Below are 19,388 nucleotides of genomic sequence, written 5' to 3' on the forward strand. Positions count from 1 at the left end.
AGGGCTGCAGTGAGCTGTGATCTTCTGACTGCACTCCAGCCTGGGCAACAGAGCAAGACCCTGTCTCAAAAAAAAAAAAGAAAGAAAAAAAATTACAACACAAACACACTCATCAGCCTAGGCCTACACAGCGTCAGGATCATCTACATCACCATCTTCCACCTCCAGATTTTGTCCCTCTGGAAAGTGTTCAGGAGCAATAACATACATGGAGGTGTCATCTCCTATTGTAGCAATTCCTTCTTTTGGATTACCTACCGAAGGACCTGCCTGAGGCTGTTTTACAGTTTACTTTTTTTTTTTTTTAAGTAGAAGGAGTAACTTCTAAAATAATGATAAAAAAAGTATAGTAAATATATAAACCAGTAACAGTTACTTATCATTATCCAGTATTATGTACTATACATAATTGGGTGTGCTAGACTTTTTTATAAGACTGTAGAACAGTAGATTTGTTTACAGCAGTGTCACTACAAATGTGTGAGTAATGCATTGTGCTGTAACCCAGGAGTTTAAGATTATCCTGGGCAATATGGCGAAATGCTGTTTGTACTAAAAATATGAAAAGTTAGCCATTACAGTGGCTATGACCTCATTAGATGTCAGTAATTTTTTAGCTCCATTATAATCTTATGGGACCACTGTCATATATGCAGTCCATTGTTGACCAAAATGTCATTATGTAGTACATGACTATCCTTTAGATCATCTCTAGATTACTTATAATATCTCTAATACAATGTAAATGCTATGTAAATAGTTTTTTTGTTGTTGTTGTTGTTGTTTTTTGAGACAGGGTTGTACTCTGTCACCCAGGCTGGAGTGCAGTGGCATGATCAAGGGTCACTGCAGCCTCAATCTCCCCAGGCTCAGGTGATCCTCCCACCTTAGCATCCCAACTGGCTGGGACTACAGGCACGAGCCACCACACCTGGCCAATTTTTGCATTTTTTGTAGCGATGGAGTCTCACTATGTTGCCCAGGCTGGTCTTGAACTCCTGGACTCAAGCAATCTGCCCACCTCAGCCTCCCAAAGTGCTAGGATTGCAGGCATGAGCCACCACACCCAGCTATAAGTAGTTGTTATGCTGTATTGTTTAGGGAATAATACAAGAAAAAAAATCTGCATATATTTAGTACAGATGCAACCATCGTTTTTTTTCCAAATATTTTTGATCTGTGATTGGTTGAATCCAGGGATTTGAAACCCGTGGATATAGCGAGCCAAGTGTTTACAGAGAGCAGGTAATGGAGAACCAATATACATGTGACTGGTATCCCGGAAAATAAGAACAGAGTAAATAGTGCAGAAGAAAATGATCTGAAGAGATTTCAGCAGACAATGTTTATGAAATAAAGAAAGACTTGACTGCAGATTAAAACAACTTAATAGATACAGGAAAATTTAGAACCACCCAGACCAACATTGATTCTTTTTTTTTTTTTTTTGAGACAGAGTCTCGCTCTGTTGTCCAGGCTGGAGTGCAGTGGCACAATCTCGGCTCACTGCAACCTCCGCCTCCCATGTTCAAGCAATTCTCTGCCTCAGCCTCCTGAGTAGCTGAGATTACAGGCACCCACCACCACGGCCAGCTAATTTTTTGGTATTTTTAGTAGAGACAGGGTTTCACTATGTTGGCCAGGCTGGTGTTTAACTCCTGACCTCGTGATCCACTCGCCTCGGTCTCCCAAAGTGCTGGGATTACAGGTGTGAGCCACCGCGCCCGGCCCCAACATTGATTCTTATGAAAGTACTGTGCTCCAGAGATGAGGAAAGAATTTTATAAGCATCTAGAGAGAAGAGGAAAACTATGTAAAATGTAAAAATTTTTAAAGTTTCATGCTGTGCACAGCAACATTATAAACCAGGAGATAGTGTAGCAATGCTTATAAAATGAGACATGAAGTCATTTACATTTTAGACAGCAGAGGGCCATTCTCAGATTTGGAAAATGTTGGGAAAATTTAGGTTTCAAGGTTCTTTCTTGAAAAATCTACTTAAAGATACCCTTCTAACCAATTTTTTTTTAACTCAAGCAAAAGTGCAAAGTATAATTATTAATGAGGTAGAAAATTGAGTCAAGAAGTTAGAAAAAACAAAAAACAGAATGTTTTACCCCCAAAAAGCAGAAGAAAGAAAATAGCAATGGTTGAAATTACTATAAAAGAAATAAAAAATAAAAAAAATAAAGATCAATAAAACCAAAAGCTAGTTTTTTGACAAGATTAATAAAATAGCAAAACTCAGCCGGGTGTGGTGGCTCACACCTCTAATCCTAGCATTTTAGAAGGCTGAGGCGGGCAGATAACTTGAGCTTAGGAGTTCGAGAACAGCCTGGGCAATATGGCCAAACCCTGTCTCTACAAAAAATACAAAAAAATTACCCGGGCATGGTGGTGTGTGCCTGTAGTTCCAGGTGCTTGTGAGGCTGAGATAGGAAGATGGTTTGAACCCAGGAGGTCAAGGCTGCAGTGAGCTGAGGTTGCACCACTGCACTCTAGCCTGGGTGACAAAGTGACACCCTGTCTGAAAAAAATTAAAAAAATAAAATATCAAAACTTTGGACAAGATTTTTGTCGGACTAAGAAAAAAAGGTAGAGATAACAATAGTAGAAATGATGCTATTATATTCATCTTTTTCATTAAGTTATGATCCAGTATACAGCTTTACTGTAATATCTCTTGCCTTGTTTTTTGAGATTAGAAAGGATAAAACAAGCTAGAAAGTGTTATAGTACTTTCCAAGGACAAACAAGAAAAAGTGACTTCTTTCCTATTGTTAAAATCTATCTTCGTCGATTTTTTTCTGGTAGAGGGAGATACATAGTCACACTTTTGCTCAAGGTAATATAATAGGAAAATATATAACATCCAAGTTGTCTTTCAAATTGCTCATTTAGTAATTTTATTAGAAGAATGATTTTTAAAAGGTTAAATCTTTGTTGTCATTTATATTAAACAGGAATTTTTTTTCTTTGTAGGCAGTTAGTCCTTTATTATTGACAACAACGAATTCTTCAGAAGGATTATCCATGGGGAATTACATAGGCCTTATCAATAGAATTGCCCAGAAGAAAAGACTAACTGTAAATTATGAACAGTGTGCATCGGGGGTGCATGGGCCAGAAGGGTAAGACGTAATTTGGCTTTTCTTTCTGTTTCATTGTATTTAAGCAATAAAGTTGGTTTATTTTCGTGTCTAATTTTCCAGAAATATGTGTCCTTTTAAGCATTCTGTATGCAAGGTTTTACATGATTGATAAGTAATTGGATTTATAATTTGTAATTAAAATGCTTAATTGCTGAAGCCATGGAACCCATTTACCATAATTGATCAAATTAGGGTAATCCTTTATTTCAGAGAAGTAGCTGGATGGTTTAGTCTGTGGAACACCCAAGAGAGTACAGGGTGCCACTGCTCGAAGAATACAGAAATCTTTTCATCATTGAGGACATGATGGTGGTAACTGTCTGAAAACCTCTCTGCCACATGTATAGAATCACTCTTCACCCTTGTCAGATCAGGGAGCTCTTTGTCCAGGTATTTGTCCTTCAAATTTGATTAAATGAACAAATACCATGTATCAGAAGGAATGAGCTTTAGCCCTAGACTATGAGGAGACCGGGATTTGAGGGATCTGATGAGACAGATGAACTAGAGTTTCAAAGTTACTGAGAACATCACCAGTGAGCTAAGATGTGTGGAAATAGGATAAAGAATGGATTGGAACTGAAAAAAGAAGAAATCAAATGAGTATGAGGCAATTGTTTTTCAACTACAACCAACCAGTTAAAGAGAAAGAAGAAAAAAAATATCTACATGGCAAATAGTTCAAATCATCACTTTAGGATACACTTCTATGAATTGACTCAGCTATTTACAGTCATGGCTTTTGAGCCAAAACCAGGAAGAGAAAAATGTTATAGTATTCATTGGAATGAAATAGTCAAAAGTGAATCTGTGAGTCAATCTCAATAATTAAGAGATGATTTTATTTTCTGTAGCTCACTTTTTTGGTTTCTTTAAATTATGCTAACATTAGATACCTAAAAGAAAGAAGAAATCTGTTTGCGGGGGGGCAGTGTCTGAAAAAAATAGGAGCTATAGAAATGATCCAGTCACTCAACCCAGCTATTTAATTCAGGGTCTAGCAGGGAAGACTCACCCTGTTTGGATGTGTTTCTCTCGATGGCTTCCAACAGAAAGATAAAGGAAAAGGAGTTCAAATACTGGAATCATTTTGCAGTAATAGATAGTAACCCTGTGATATAAATTGCCATGTCCATTGTTTTATCCCTTAAAAATAGTTCTTATATAATTGTCCAAGTATCCTTGCCTAACCACAAATGTCCTTACATCTAATAGGAGGAGAGTGTGGACTTTAGTGTAGGGAATCTGCACTGTGGGGATTTTCTCAAATTTTTGTGCACATGAGCGGATGGCAGACAATGGTGAAGTTAGAGCAGAATCCATGCTTTGCTCTTCCCCTACACTGTAACCTCATAGCTTCTCCTGTGGAAGCCTACTTTCTCTGCTGGCTTTTTCCTTCCCATTTGAGCACCTCTGAAAAAATTCACTGGATCTCTTTCTTTCTTTTCTACCTCCATATCTTTTGACCTTTGGGGAATTAAAAAAAAAAATCACCACTTAGTGCCTTTGTGCCAGATCTTTCAGCAAAGCAACAAAAAATTAGAAATTGCCTGGAAAATGCAAGCTCAGATGTCAGCTGATCCTGGGTATTCAGAGAAATTGGTCAGGCATGTTACTGAGGGTTTAAATTATGCAAGATATGAACTATAAATCTATCTAATAAATTGGTGTTATCTTAAGATCTCTGTTAATATGTTATTTTTTTTGAATCCTAAGTTGGATTTGCTATATTTTTCATGTTTGGATAAGTACCTTCTATGATTTCTCCTAGATTTCATTATAAATGCAAAATGGGACAGAAAGAATATAGTATTGGTACAGGTTCTACTAAACAGGAAGCAAAACAATTGGCCGCTAAACTTGCATATCTTCAGATAGTATCAGAAGAAACCTCAGTGGTACGTATTGCCTTTGGATTAAATTTTTATGTTTTAAAATTCCCTCTGAAGTTGACTTGAGGTTAGACTGTGTTAACATTATGCCAAGACAGCCAGTGATTTAGCAAAATGATTCCTCCATTCTGTGTCGTACCGATGAGCCATGCACCATGGGGCCATGAAGCCTCAGAGGGATAAAATTTCTGGTGGCAACTCAGGGTAGTTTTTAAACTCCAGGCTGGGCTGGGTGTGGTGGCTTACACCTGTAATCCCAGCACTTTGGGAGGCCAAGGCAGGTGGATCTCCTGAGCTCAGGAGTTTTTTTTTTTTTTTTTTTTTGAAATGGAATCTCGCTCTGTTGCCCAGGCTAGAGTGCAGTGGCACGATCTCGGCTCACTGCAACCTCCGCCTCCCATGTTCAAGCAATTCTCCTGCCTCAGCCTACTGAGTAGCTGGGACTACAAGCGCCTACTACCGTGCCCGGCTAATTTTTTATTTTTAGTAGAGATGGGGTTTCACTATGTTGGTCAGGCTGGTCTTGAACTCCTGACCTCGTGATCCACCCACCTCAGCCTCCTAAAGTGCTGGGGTTTACAGGCTTGAGCCACTGCACCTGGCCGAGCTCAGGAGTTTCAGACCACCTGGCCGGGGCAACACAGCAAAACCATGTCGCTACAAAAAAAAAAAAAAATTAGACGGGTGTGGTGGCATGTACCTGTAGTCCTAGCTACTCAGGAGGCTGAGGCGGGAGGATTGCCTGAGCCTGGGAGGTGGAGGTTGCAGTGAGCCAAGATTGTGCCACTGCACTTCAACCTAGACAACAGAGCCAGATCCTGTCTGAAAAGAAAGAAACAAACAAAATATCTGCCCTGTGATCCAGAAAAGTAAAATAAAAAATAAAATCCAGACCAAACATCCAAAAAATGTTATTAATCTTGTAATTGTTTATGGTTGTGGATTTGGTAAATGTGTTGAAATAAATGTGATAGTACACAGAAACTGAGCCTCTGTAGAGAAATAATTAGTTGTATTTAAGCCTACTAAGGGATACTTTTTCTTTCAGAAATCTGACTACCTGTCCTCTGGTTCTTTTGCTACTACGTGTGACTCCCAAAGCAACTCTTTAGTGACCAGCACACTGTAAGTGTAGACAAACAACTGAGATACTTAACATATTCATATTTCTGTCTGAAAGACAGATTTTTATGTTTAAGGAGAATTTAGAGAAAGAAATAAGTGATAAAAACAGAATTAATAAACTAATAGTTACACCCTTTTCTTCTAGCGCTTCTGAATCATCATCTGAAGGTGACTTCTCAGCAGATACATCAGAGATAAATTCTAACAGTGACAGTTTAAACAGTTCTTCGTTGCTTATGGTATCGTATTAGTCTCGAAGCTTCCTACTTAATCTTATTTTTCTGTGCGTTTCCTCATTTAAAAATAACTTCCAGTATTCCACCATAATTTTTATATTTTTTATCTTATGCACTCTTACTAAATGATAATACCTCAGTAGACTTTTTTTTTTTTTTTGAGATGGAGTCTCCCTCTGTTGCCCAGGCTGGAGTGCAGTGGTGAGATCTTGGCTAATTGCCACCTCCGCCTCCTGGTTCAAGCGATTCTCCTGCCTCAGCCTCCTGAGTAGCTGGGATTACATGCGCGTGTACCACACCTGGCTAATTTTTGTACTTTTAGTAGAGACGGGGTTTCACCATGTTGTTCAGGCTGGTCTCGAACTCCTGACCTCATGTTCTGCCCACCTCGGCCTCCCCAAGTGCTGGGATTACAGGCATGAGCCACCGCGCCCAGCTCGGCAGCTTTTTGACTTTTTTTAAAATTAAGTTCCGTTCCTTACCCTTCCACACGTCACTTCTGTCTTTCCTCACTCACCCTTATATTTTAATATATTCCTATGATTTTGCTTTTCTCTCCTACCAATGGGATAATATTTAAAGATTCACTAATATAGTTCATTTCTGTTTTTAAAAATTAGAATTAAACTTAAAAGTAAACTTGAAATCAGATAATTTTTTAGGCTGGTGCAGTGGCACATGCCTGTAGCCTGCAGCACTTGAGAGGCCAAGGTAGGAGGATCGCTTTAGCCCAGGAGTTTGAGACCAGCCTAGGCAACATAGTGAGACCCTCATCTCAAAAACAAACAAACAAACAAAAACCAGATAATTTTTTTGTGCACATAAGCAGGCAATGTTGAACTAAGAGCAAAATCCATGCTTTTGGTGATTAGTGTTACAAGAGTATTCTGTTATAAAGAACTACAAATCAATAAGAAAATGGCAAGCAGCTCAGTAGAAAAGTGTACAAAATGTATAAACAGATATTCAGAGAAGAGATACCCAAATGGGCAACAAATATTAAAAGCTGCTTTACTAGGAATCAGGAAAATTTAAATCAAAACAATTAGATACTATTTTAAACTCATTAGATTGGCAAAAAGTTAAGTCTTACAATACTAAGTGTTTATACAGGGCTTGATGAGAATACAGACATTGATGGACTAAGAAATTGGTCAGAGAGCCATCTAGATATACAGGAGGAAGGAAAACGAGAAAGGAAGATGACTGATTTAGTCATCTGAAACTATTTCTCATTTTCTTTTGTTATAGAATGGTCTCAGAAATAATCAAAGGAAGGCAAAAAGGTGAGTATCATTATGCATTGAACATATTTTGATCTGAAGTTTTATTTCAGACTTATTTATTGTTTTTAATACTTGTAGAGTATTGTACACCCTTACTTGAGCAGAGTTTCAGAAGCAGAAAGCTTGAAATCTATAAACAAATAATTTTAGATGTGTCGAGAAATCTTTGAATATGTGCCCATGCTACACTGTAAACATAAAGCCCTTTGGGGGTATCGCTAGAGTAATTAGGTTAAGGGCATTATTTTGTACAAGACTGGCAAGGAATTGGGCTGTTTTCACTGTAGAAGTGTTTTCAAGAGAAGTGTATTATTTTGCAGACAAGTAAGGTTAAAATAGCACAAAAACTTGGATTAAAAAAGGTCAAATGCTATGTCAATTAACTGAAGAGAAAGGCAAAGATGTAAATATAGTCAGAAATGACAGTAAGATGGCAGTAGGAGCCATTATGAGCCACCAGTATATTCTGAGCAGTAGATAGATGTATTGAAGAAACATGGTTCTTGATGTGGATGCTTGGATGGAGATGCATGTGAGGTGCCCTCAGCCACGATTACTGTGGCAGTCAGGAGGGATGAGGAGAATGTGTGAGAAAGACTGTAAAGGAAGAGTGGACATGACTTGAGGGAATAGGTTCCCCGTAGCTGAGTGAAAGCATGAAGGAGAGGTAAAGGAGAAAGGATTTGAAGATTGCTTCACTTTGAACAGGATGCAGTCAAGAACCATGGCACTAATGGTGTTAAGGAAGTTAAGGAGTTAAGGGCTTAGAGAGAAGACAGCAGTTTGGATATGTTTAGTTTTAGGTGGTATTTAAACTTCCATTTGCAGGTGGCTTATCATCAGTAAGGAATAACAGCTAGGATGAGGGTGTAAGGAGATGTACTTCCTGAGGTTTTGAGTCTGGAGGAGGAAAAGGAGAGGTTAGTGATGCATCAACAATGAGCGCTCTAAGGTGGAAAAAGGAACCAGAGGAGGGATGAAAAAGTATTAGAGGCCAGAGGAGAACTGTAAGTATATAGTTTTATAAAGAAAAAAGTTGGCTGGGTGCTGTGGCTTGCGCCTGTAATCCCCAGCACTTTGGGAGGCCGAGGTGGGAGGATGGCTTGGGTCCAGGAGTTCGAGACCAGACTGGGTAACATGAAGAGACCCTGTCTCTACTAAAAATAAAAAGAATTAGCCAGGTATGGTGGCACATGCCTGTAATCCCAGCTACCTGGGAGGCTGAGGTGGGAGGATCTCCTCTGAGCCCAGAATTTCAAAGTTGTGGTGAGCTATGATCACACCACTGCACTCCAGGCTGGGAGATGGGGTGAGACCTTGCCTCTGAAGAAAAAAAAAGAAAGAAAAAGGTTAACGTTAACACTAAATAAGTTATATTTGATTTCAATTTTATTTGAGTTTTACATTCAACTCTTAATTTTTAGATCTTTGGCACCCAGATTTGACCTTCCTGACATGAAAGAAACAAAGTATACTGTGGACAAGAGGTAAGATTTTAAGTGCTGAAGAAAGAAGAAGGGGTAACGCTGTCGGTGGATATTTTTGGTAGTTGTCTGTGAAATGGCCATGATCCTGTCAGTTAAAAATATTTGAATAAGATTAACTAGGCAGGGTAAGAACAATAGTCTTAGGCGTATCATTAGGAGGGGGCCCAGGAATGGGATGACCCATATTATGATTTTGTTCCCAAACCAAGAATCTATTTGGTTGTTTTGATACTCCCTTAGCTTTTTAGCCCTTTCTTTAAGTTTTTCATCAGCGTCTCTTACTAGGCCCAATTGGTTGAGATAAAAGCAACATTCCTCACCCAATGAGAGGCAGAGGTCCCCTTTTTCAGCCATTATTAGATCTAGTCCCCATCTGTTTTGGAGGACTACTCCAGCCAAGGAGTCTAGTTTGTCTTGGACTCTTATAATGCTTCAGGCTATATCTTCTAAAGAACCCTGTAATTCTGTGGAAAGAGCTTTAAAGTATGTTAAGGGAGTGGCCAATCTGCCTGCTCCCAATCCAAGTCTGGAGGTTATATCCAAGGCAGCCATTAAAGGAATGACGTGGATGGCCCTCCTCTTCCTAACATATTGGATGGATGGAATGGGCAAAGGTTGGCTAGGAGGAATTAGTCCAATGGAGGGAGAAAGATAAACTAGGGTACAGGTTCCAGTCCAGTTAGTGGGGAGACAAAGATATGTGTTGGTGCCACTCACACAAAAAATAAGCCTTTGTCATAAATACAGTTGGAGATACAGAAAGAAAACAAGTGAATTAAAGATGGGTGTTTTTTCTTTCCTATGGTTCATTACTCCAGGTGGTCAAGGAGGAGGTCAAGGAGACACCCACTATAGTAGCGATATAGGAAGAGTTATTTTTTACACATTTAATACGATTTGATGTTGCACCATTGCATTGATGTTGAGCCATGGATAAAGGTGGGCGCTAGGGACAGCACAAATTAGGCCAGAGGCATTGGTTGAGGGAGAGGCTGTAAAACGAACAGGTTGCAGAAATGCTCCATTCGTTTCAGGTGATACTTGGTAGTCAACTCGGTTAGTTTGATGGTCAGCAGGGTGTTTAACAATGATAATGCGGTTGCATTGGTTAGGTTTAAGGATCTTACACGGAAATTTCCCTCAGAGGCTGAAAAGCAAAGTGAGGCTTGTTGTAAAAGTGGGGTGTGTTTAATTATGGGCCCTTCAATGGGAGGGCCTTGTGGCTTAAGGCATTGTAGGGAGTTGTAATAGGTTTGAAATAATGTGTTGGCCTGATTGACCCTGGAAGTGGGATAATCGCCAACCAGAGTGTCAGCTCTTTCAAAAAAGGAAGCTCCTTTTTGGAGTTTATAGATTAGGGTTACGTTTTCTGTTAAAAGGTCATGAAGGGGTGTAGGAAGGGATGTATAAGCTGAAGAAGACAGCGATAAACACATCCAGCATTCTGGAGCAAAGGAAGAGTTAGCTTGCAGCAAGAGGGGTTGTGTAAGGTTTATAGAACGTTCTAGTTTGATAGCAGTGAGGAGTGGTTGTATTGGTGAGGTTGATGTGATTAGGGAATTTAGATAGAAAGAAACAACAAAAGGAGGAAAAAGTTTGGGTAGGAATAAAGTCCTGGAAAGTTCCTTGAAGCCATAAATCCCGTGGAATAGTAAGGAGCTGATCAGGATGTATAATGAGAGCTTCATAAGGATACCACTGAAGGTCTGTAACAAGGCTAGTTAGGAAGCAATGAAAGTTTGGGAGAGAAAGAGACATAGCTGCTTAGGTGAATTTCTCTTCCTTTTCGTCCGGCATTCATGTGAGATGAAGGGAAGTGGATCCTGTGGAGACACAAGAGAGGCTGAAGGTGGTTTAGATTTGATTGTTTGGATGTGTAGTGAAGGGAAGTCTGTTTTCTTGAGAGAAGTATAATGAAACCAGCTGGGGAGTCCCTGGAGCTTTGCTGCTGTGGGTGTAGTGAGGAAGATCTGGTAAGGCCCCTTCCATTTCGGTGTGAGGCGGGAATTGGGGGTAGGGCTGGGATCTTTTACCAGAACCCAGTTTCCTGACTGTAGGAAGGGATTAAAGGAGTTGTATTTGTCAGCATATTCCCAAATGAAATGGCGGATGATATGCAGAAGAGGAGAAATGAGAGGGGTTGTTAGAGGTGGGGCTTGACCCTGAGGTGGAACAAAAGGAGCATGAGTTCAAATACTTATGCTCAAAACTCCCATACATGAGTTCAAAGGGGCTGAGCATTAAAGGTTTACGTGGGAGTGCCCGAATTTTTAGGAGGGCCAAAGCTAGAAGTGTAACCCAGTGTTTATGTGTTTGGAGTGAGTACCTGGTGTGGGTGATTTTTAGAATGCCATTCATTTTTTCAACCTTTCCTGAAGACTGGGGTTGATAGGGGATGTGTAGCTTCCAGGTGATTTGTAGGGCTTGTGCAAGTGTTTGAGTAATTTGAGAAATGAATTCGGGACCATTATCAGATTGAAAAGAAGGAGGCACCCTGAACCTGGGGATGATTTCTGTTATTAATTTGGAGGTGACAGTCGAAGCTCATTTGTTGGTTGTCAGAAAAGCCTCAACCCATGCCGAAAAGGTATCAACCAGAACCAAAAGAAATCGAACCTTTTTTACTGGGGGCATATGGGTAAAATCAATTTCCCAGTCTTGTCTTGGAAGGTGTCCCCTGGCTTAATGGGTTGGAAAAGAAGGGAGTCCAGTGTTGGAGTGGGGTGAAGCTTTCTGGCAAATAGAGCATTGATGGAAAATGGCTTTCAACTGTTCCTTTATATCTGGGGTTATGTGTATGTGGGAACTTAAGAAATGTTGTAGAGGGGAATGGCTAGTGTGCAAGAGGTTGTGGATGTCCCATAACAGAGTTGTTTTTTGTTTGTTTGTTTGTTTTTTGAGACAGATTCTTGCTCTGTCACCCAGGCTGGAGTGCAGTGGCACGATCTCAGCTCACTGCAATCTCCGCCTCTGGGGTTCAAGCGATTCTCCTGCCTCATCCTCCTGAGTAGCTGGGATTACAGGCACGCACCACCATGGCTGGCTAATTTTGTATTTTTAGTAGAGACAGGGTTTCACCATGTTGATCAGGCTGGTCTCAAACTCCTGACCTCGTGATCCGCCCGCCTCAGCCTCCCAAAGTGTTGGGATTACAGGCGTGAGCTACCGCACCTGGCCAAGAGTTGTTTTTTCAGGGTCAGGTAGGACTAATTTGTTTTGTATGACAGTATGGGAGTTTGAATTGTGCCCCCGCTGTGATTATTGTTGTATTTGGTGTTTGGGATAAAAGAGGATATGTTGTGTGAGGGGAAATAGATATTAGAGAATTGGATGGTTGGTTGAGGTGTGTTTTACCCAATAATCAGCCTCACGGTTCCCTAAAGAAATGTGGCTTTTATCTGATTGATGTCCTTTGCAATGGGTAACTGCAGCCTTTTTTGGAAGTAGAGCTGCCTTTAGTAGACAATGGATTAGTTTTCTATTGATGATAGGAGTTCCCTTAGCTGTGAGATAGCCCCACTTGCTCCAAATTTGGGCATTGGAATGGTTGATGTTATAAGCATATTTAGAATTGGTGGTATATATTAACTTGTGTGTTTTTTGCTAGGGTTAATGCTTTCATTAGGGCAACTAATTCTGCTTGTTGGGAGGATGTGCCCAAAGGCAAGGGGGCAGCCTCTAGAACTCTTCTAGGTGGAAGAGAGTGGGTATCATCACAATATCTCTCAGTGACTGCATATCCTGCTTGGCGGGGAGGGTTTTTTGATGCGCTGCCATCTATAAATCAATCTGGGGCTCCCTTTATGTGAGTGGAAGTAAGGTGGTAAAACACGGCAAGAGAACTTTCAATTAGATCAGAGCATGAGTGTTGGTCAGGGTCCAAAATCAGTGTTGAAGATAAAAGAGTAGCAGGATTAGGAGTGAGCATCTGTGAAGAGAGATGGAGGGTTGAATGTAGGACTTGCATGTGAGAGGATGAGGTGGAGGTGAGCACCGTATGGCTGAGCATATCTTATAGACTGTGAGAAGAAAACACCTGAAGAGGTTCGTAGAATGTGAGTTTGTGCCTCAGGGATAATTAAAGAGGCTGTGGACAAAATTTTTAAGCAAAGGGGCCAGGTTTTGTAAATGGGGTCTAGTTGTTTTGAAGAATATGCCACTGGTTGGAGGGAATCTCCCATGGATTGGGCTAATCCAAGGGCCTGATTATGAGAACTGTGTAAATGTAGATGAAAAGGTCTTAGGGGGTTTGGAAGGCCTAAAGTGAGGGCCTGTAATAAGGCACATTTTAGGTGACAGAAAGCATGATAAAGGTCTGGGGTGGGAGTGAGTGGTTGATCAAGATTTCCTCTTGTGTGTTCATAAAGAGGTTTAGTGATAGTGGCAAAATTTGCTATCTATAATCAGAAATATCCCACTAATTTGAGGAAAGAAAATAAGTCCCTTTTTGTCTTAGGAAATGGGATTTGTTGAATGCCTTGCTTTCATGCTAGTGGAATTTCCCTGGTATTTGGAGTTATGATTAATCCTAGCTATGAAATGTTTGGAGAGGTTAATTGGGTCTTCCTTTTGGATATCTGGTACCCACATTCAGCCAAAAAATTTAAAAGCCTGGCTGTGTGTTGAATACAGTGTTCTAGAGAGGGGCTGCAAAGAAGTAAATTGTCCACATATTGAAGCAAAACACTGGGTTGTAGAGGTAGTTGGGAAAGGTCCAATCAAAGTGCCTGACCGAAATAGTGAGGGCTGTCCCTAAACCCCTGGGGGAAGACAGTCCAGGTGAGTTGTTGGGAGTAGCCTGTGTCAGCATCAGTCCAAGTAAAAGTAAAAAGGTTTTGAGAGGAGGAAGGTAGAGGGATAATATAAAAGGCATCTTTGAGGTCTAATGCAGAGAAATAGCTAGTATTGGGAAGAATTTGCAATATGAGGATATAGGGGTTTGGGACAACAGGACAAACAGAACAGTAGTGGAGTTATTTGTTGCAAATCCTGAACCAGTCTATAGGAGCCATCTCGTTTTGTAATTGGGAGAATAGGAGTATTGTGGGGAGAATGGGTGGGGATTAAAATATTGGCAGCCAGGCCAGGTCGGTGCCTCACGCCTGTAATCCCAGCACTTTGGGAGGCCAAGGCGGGTGGATCACCTGAGGTCAGGAGTTCAAGACCAGTCTAGGCCAACATGGTGAAACCCCATGTCTACTAAAAATACAAAAATTAGTTGGGCATGGTGGCACACACCTATAGTCCCAGCTACTCAAGAGGCTGAGGCAGGAGAATTACTTGAATCTGGGAGGCAGAAGTTGCAGTGAGCCAAGATTGCGCCATTGAGCTCCAGCCTGGGTGACAAGAGCAAGACTCCATCTCAAAAAAAAAAATAAAGTAAAATAATAAAATAAAATATTGGCAGCCAAAAGTTGGGAGATGATGGACTTGAGTCCCCATAATCCATTAGGGGATATTGTGGGACCACTATTTGACATTTAGGATCCTTCATTGAAATTTGAATTGGAGAATGGTGGGTAGCTAACATGGGGGAGTCAGTGTTCCATACTATGGGATTTACAGGGCTGAGGAATTTGGGATTTAAGTCTGTTTGATATGGAATGTCTGAGGAAGGGTTCTGTTCTTGAGATGATAATAAATAGGGGTAGCTTTGGTGTAGGGTTGATAAATGAATGATTCCTCCCAGTTTGTGTAGGATGTCCCTTCCTAGTAAAGGAGTGGGGGAATGAGGAATGACCAAGAAAGAGTGAGTGAGGATGACTCCCTGAAATGAGCAATATAGAGGCAGTGTTTTGTATGGGGTTTCTTGTATGCCCTTTATGCCATCAACAGAAACAAATGAACATTCTAATGGGCCTTGATATTCAGTTAATGCCAGTAGACTTGCCCCAGTATCCAAAAGAAAGGAAATAATCTTACCAGATACCGTCCCAATTAACCTGGGTTTTGTGGACTCACTAGATGTGGGGGCGAAGGATGCCGGGTACCCTCAGTCTTCCATTGTCAGCACCAGCAGTGAAGAGATTTCCTCCTGTAATGTTTGGGGGGCTTCATTATGAGCGGTACCCGAATGGGGAAGGTGTCCCTGTTGAGGGCATTCCATCGTCCAGTGTCCCCAGAGACTGCAAGTTGGGCATGGTTTGGTGGGAGGCCAGGGGATAGGAGAAGCCTTTTCCCAGTGTCCAGGGTTGCCTTATTGAAAACAGACTCCTGGAGAGGTGGGGGAGTTTCCCTTTGGGTTATTAGGAGGCTTTTGTATAATTGACTTTTGGACAGCAGAGGCAAGCATCTGGTATTTTAAATGGAGATGTTTGTCCTCTTGAATTTTTTGTTCCTCATCTCTGTTGTTAAAGACATGGAAGGTCGCATTTAGGAGCTCCCACCAAGATGTCTGGGGGCCCTCCTCTAATTTTTGTAATTTTTTCCGAGTATCTGGGGTGGATTGGGAAATAAATTGGAGGTAGAGAAAAGTTTGACCTTCTCTAGATTCTGGGTCCAAATTGGTATATTTTAGCATAGCTTCAGTGAGGTGTGATAAGAAAAGGGCAGGGTTTTACTGGTGCTCTTGTGTAATTTCTCTGAGCTTTTCATAATTAACTGCCTTATGGGCATTTTTGTCCATGCCCGTGAAGAGACAGGTAATCATGTGGTCTCTTCACCTGATGCCATTGTCTCCCTGTTGGCAAGTCCAATCTGGGCCTCTATGGGGGACTGCATCATTGGCCACTGGATTTTGTATAGGGGCTTTATTATGGAGTTCATCTGTGTGTGTTTCAGCTAAATGCCAGATGCGCTCTTTTTCGTCAGGGGTGAGGGTGGAGGTTAGAATTATATAAATGTCATGCCAAGTTAAATTAAAGGATTGGATTATGCGCAGGAATTACCTGTGACAGAGAGATTTTCAGAGAAAGATCCTAGACACTGTTTGATCTGTGACAAATCAGACATGGAGAAAGGACATGAACATGAGCAATGCCTTCAACCCCAGCCCCTTCCCAGAGAGGGAGAATGGCAGGGGTGGTTTGACTGGCTGGAGTAGTTTTTGAATGGGTAATGGGTGGAGAAGGAGGAGGGGTGGGATTTGGCACTAAAGGCTTGGGGGCACGAGGGGCCAAAGAGATGGAGGGTTTGGATGGGTGAGAAATGGATGCAGGGGTTGAGAGTACGGAGGGGGTTCATCTGCAGGGTCAAAAGGGGTTTCAGGAGAAGAGGTTTCAGAGGAAGGAGAGACCCAGGGTTTTCATTAATTAGAAGGATTTCATGAAGGGTGCAAGCTTGACATAAGGAGGGTCGGGATTTAAGGTAGAAGAAAGCCTGAATATAGGGAACCTCTTGCCGTTTGCTGTTCCTGGTTATAAAGTTGTCAAGGTCCCTGAGAATTTGAAAGTCAAAGGTGTCATTTTCAGGCCATCGGCTGTCATTATCTAATTTGTATTGGGGCCAGGCTGTGTTGCAATACAAAGTTAAACACTTTGGCTTTAGGCTCCCCCATAAGCCAAGTTTGGTGAGGTTGTGAAGGAGACAGTCCAGTGGAGAGGACATAGGAATGTGGGATTGTTTGACACCCATGTGGACTGATAAGAGGAGGCTGAGAGTGTCTGTTTTTGTTCTAGGCATCCCCAGACGAAAGACAGAGACCTGGAATCCTCTTTGTAAAGAGGACAGTTAAGCTGAGAAGAAACTGGGTGTCCCCAAGATTTCTTCCAACTTAGTCCCACTGGTCCTCCAAGGACCAGGACAGCAGACCTGACTTTCCTGGGTACTGTGAGAAAGCCAGGGAAGGCGATTCTTACCAGTTGGCTGGATTAGTGTCTGATGTTGGATGTTCTGGTTGGAATCAGCAAAGGACCTCCTGGACTGGAGCCGTGCGAGGAAGAGAGAGAGAGAAGAGGGAGGAAGAGTGGATAAGGGTTAGAGAGCAAGATACCCGTTGCAGGCAGTCAGAGGTGGATTCCTGAGACCTGAGGGTTTTGAGAACCCACTGGGGAGTAGCCCCAGCCCCAGCCTCGCAGTCCCCTTCAGATTAGTTATCCTCCTCACGCAAATTGCTTGAAAAGTGAAGAGAGAGAAAAGACGTGACAGGTGGCCAGAGATCCTCAGGATCCAGGAGTTAGCTTGGGACGAACTGCCACTGCCCACTGCTTCCTGGGTTGCAAGAGAGCCTCTACCCCCAACACCCATCCTGGGTTTCGGCACCAAATGTAAGAGTTGAAGAAATAAAAAGGAAACATGAAAAGTGGCTGACAGTCAAAGACAGGTTTATTTTGAAGAATAAACCTGAGAGGGGCTTCTGGCCGATTTTTGGTCAGGAACATTCTCCCTTACAGACTTAGGGTACTTAAGGATTTAGGGAGGGAGAGCTTATCACAGGTTCAGAATGTTTCTGAGTGGAGGAGAGTTTTATTGTGGGGTTAGAATGTCTCTGGTCAGAGGGGTGGTTATCTTGGGGTTGGCATGTCTCTGGTTGGAGGGGATTTATCTGAGGTTTGGAAGGTTTCTGGTCAGAGGTGTCTTTTGTGGTTTATGGTCATGCCGACGTTAGCTATTAGGCTGTTGTTTTTGGGGCTGGATTTAGGCAGTTTTTAATCAAGGGGAACTTAAAGTAGTGGTGCTTGTCCAAGATGGTAATGCTCCTGTTCTGTCAAAGATGGAACTGTGAAATAGAATTTGTTTAAAGATGTGTTGTTCATTCAACAGAAGTTTCTTGAGGGCCCATTATAAGGCTAAATTATACTTCCACCCGAACAGTTTAATTGACATTGCACTATCTGGCGCACAATTGATCATGTCTCTTGGAGAAGTAATATTTAGACAGATCCAAATGGAATGTGGTAATTGTAGATCTTTGTGATGCTTATGTGGATTTCTCTGACATCTATACAACTTATTAATATTGAAAACAAGTACTCCTGTAAATCAGTGATTAAAAAAAATACTTCTGCGGGAATTAGAATTGATCCACTTGTATCTGTTTTCTGCTTTCTAGCTCCATATCAGATTTCACTTGAAAAAAAGTCTACTCTGCTGTAGACAATATGTTTGGATTTAAAATGAAATGTCTGAAACAATGGAGACCTGTTTGCATCAGCGGGGCGGGTCATTCAATATAAAACTTTAAAAAACAATACAGAATCAAAAGTTTATTAAGCACCCAATATAGAATTGGCACTGTGCTGGGCATCAGGTTTATGGTAGGAACAAATAAAATGGTCCCTGTTGTCATGGAGTTTCGTGGGGATGACTGACTTTAAATAAACAATTACATGAACAGGCCAAGCACAGTGGCTCATGCCTGTTATCCCAGCACTTTGGGAGGCTGAGGCAGATGGATCACTTGAGGTCAGGAGTTCGAGACCAGCCTGGCCAACATGGTGAAACCCCATCTGTACTAAAAATACAAAAATTAGCAGGTGTCGTGGCATGCACCTGTAGTCTCAGCTAGTTTGGAGGCTGAGGCAGGAGAATCGCTTGAACCTGGAGGGTGGAGGTTGCAGTGAGCGGAGATCGCACCACTGTATTCCAGCCTGGGTGACAGAACGAGACTCTGTCTCAAAAAAAAAAAAAAAATCTGCAGGAACAAACTATGGTCAGAGCTGTGAAAGAAAAGCAATGGCATGGAGAGAAATGGAAGCAGGGGTGAGGCGAGGTTTCTCTGGGGTCACAGTTGTGGGGAGGCCTGATGGATGAGTGGGCACAGAGCAGTGGGTGCTAGGTGGAAGGAAGGGCATATGAGAAGGTAAAGATGGAAAAGGTGATGTGAAAGTTCGAGAACAGGCAGAAGAGTGTGTGCTTTGAGTGCAATGAGGAGGGACACAGTGCCATGAGATGAGGATGCTGAGGGAGGCAGGGGCCTCCTCATTTGGCACCTTATAGGCCATTTAAGGGCTTTTTGTTTTTGTGGAATGCAAAGGTTGGCTGTTGGAGGGTTTCGGCAACAGAGAGACATGGCCAGACTCAGTTTTCATCCCTCTAGTTGCTGCATGGATCATAGATTGGAGTGGGGGAAGAGAGGAAGTGGGGATCCATTTAACGAGGTACTGCTATGGCCTAATGGAAGCATGGACTGGGGTGAAGATGTTGGAGGCAGAGGAAAGTGGGCAGATACCAGCAATGTGTTTTGGAGGTAGAATTGACAGGTCTTAATGATGGAACACGAAGCTTGAGGGAGAAGAGAAAACCAAGTAGAAACCTAGGCAGGCTTAGAGCG

The 19,388-nt window shown here is 41.8% G+C and overlaps 1 protein-coding gene across 4 annotated transcripts in view; it reads left to right on the forward strand.

Moving 5' to 3' along the window:
* EIF2AK2 (eukaryotic translation initiation factor 2 alpha kinase 2) overlaps positions 1-19,388 on the forward strand; it is a 52,720-nt gene that overhangs the window by 12,672 nt on the left and 20,660 nt on the right. For all 4 annotated transcript variants that reach the window (XM_063695442.1, XM_019020593.4, XM_063695443.1 and 1 more), the window contains 6 exon segments: positions 2,983-3,131; positions 4,924-5,050; positions 6,093-6,169; positions 6,315-6,408; positions 7,657-7,691; positions 9,116-9,178. In XM_063695442.1, coding sequence (XP_063551512.1) covers positions 2,983-3,131; positions 4,924-5,050; positions 6,093-6,169; positions 6,315-6,408; positions 7,657-7,691; positions 9,116-9,178 — 545 coding nt within the window.

The sequence above is a fragment of the Gorilla gorilla genome, chromosome 12, assembly GCF_029281585.2.
Source record: "Gorilla gorilla gorilla isolate KB3781 chromosome 12, NHGRI_mGorGor1-v2.1_pri, whole genome shotgun sequence".
NCBI classification, from domain to species: Eukaryota; Metazoa; Chordata; class Mammalia; order Primates; family Hominidae; genus Gorilla; species Gorilla gorilla.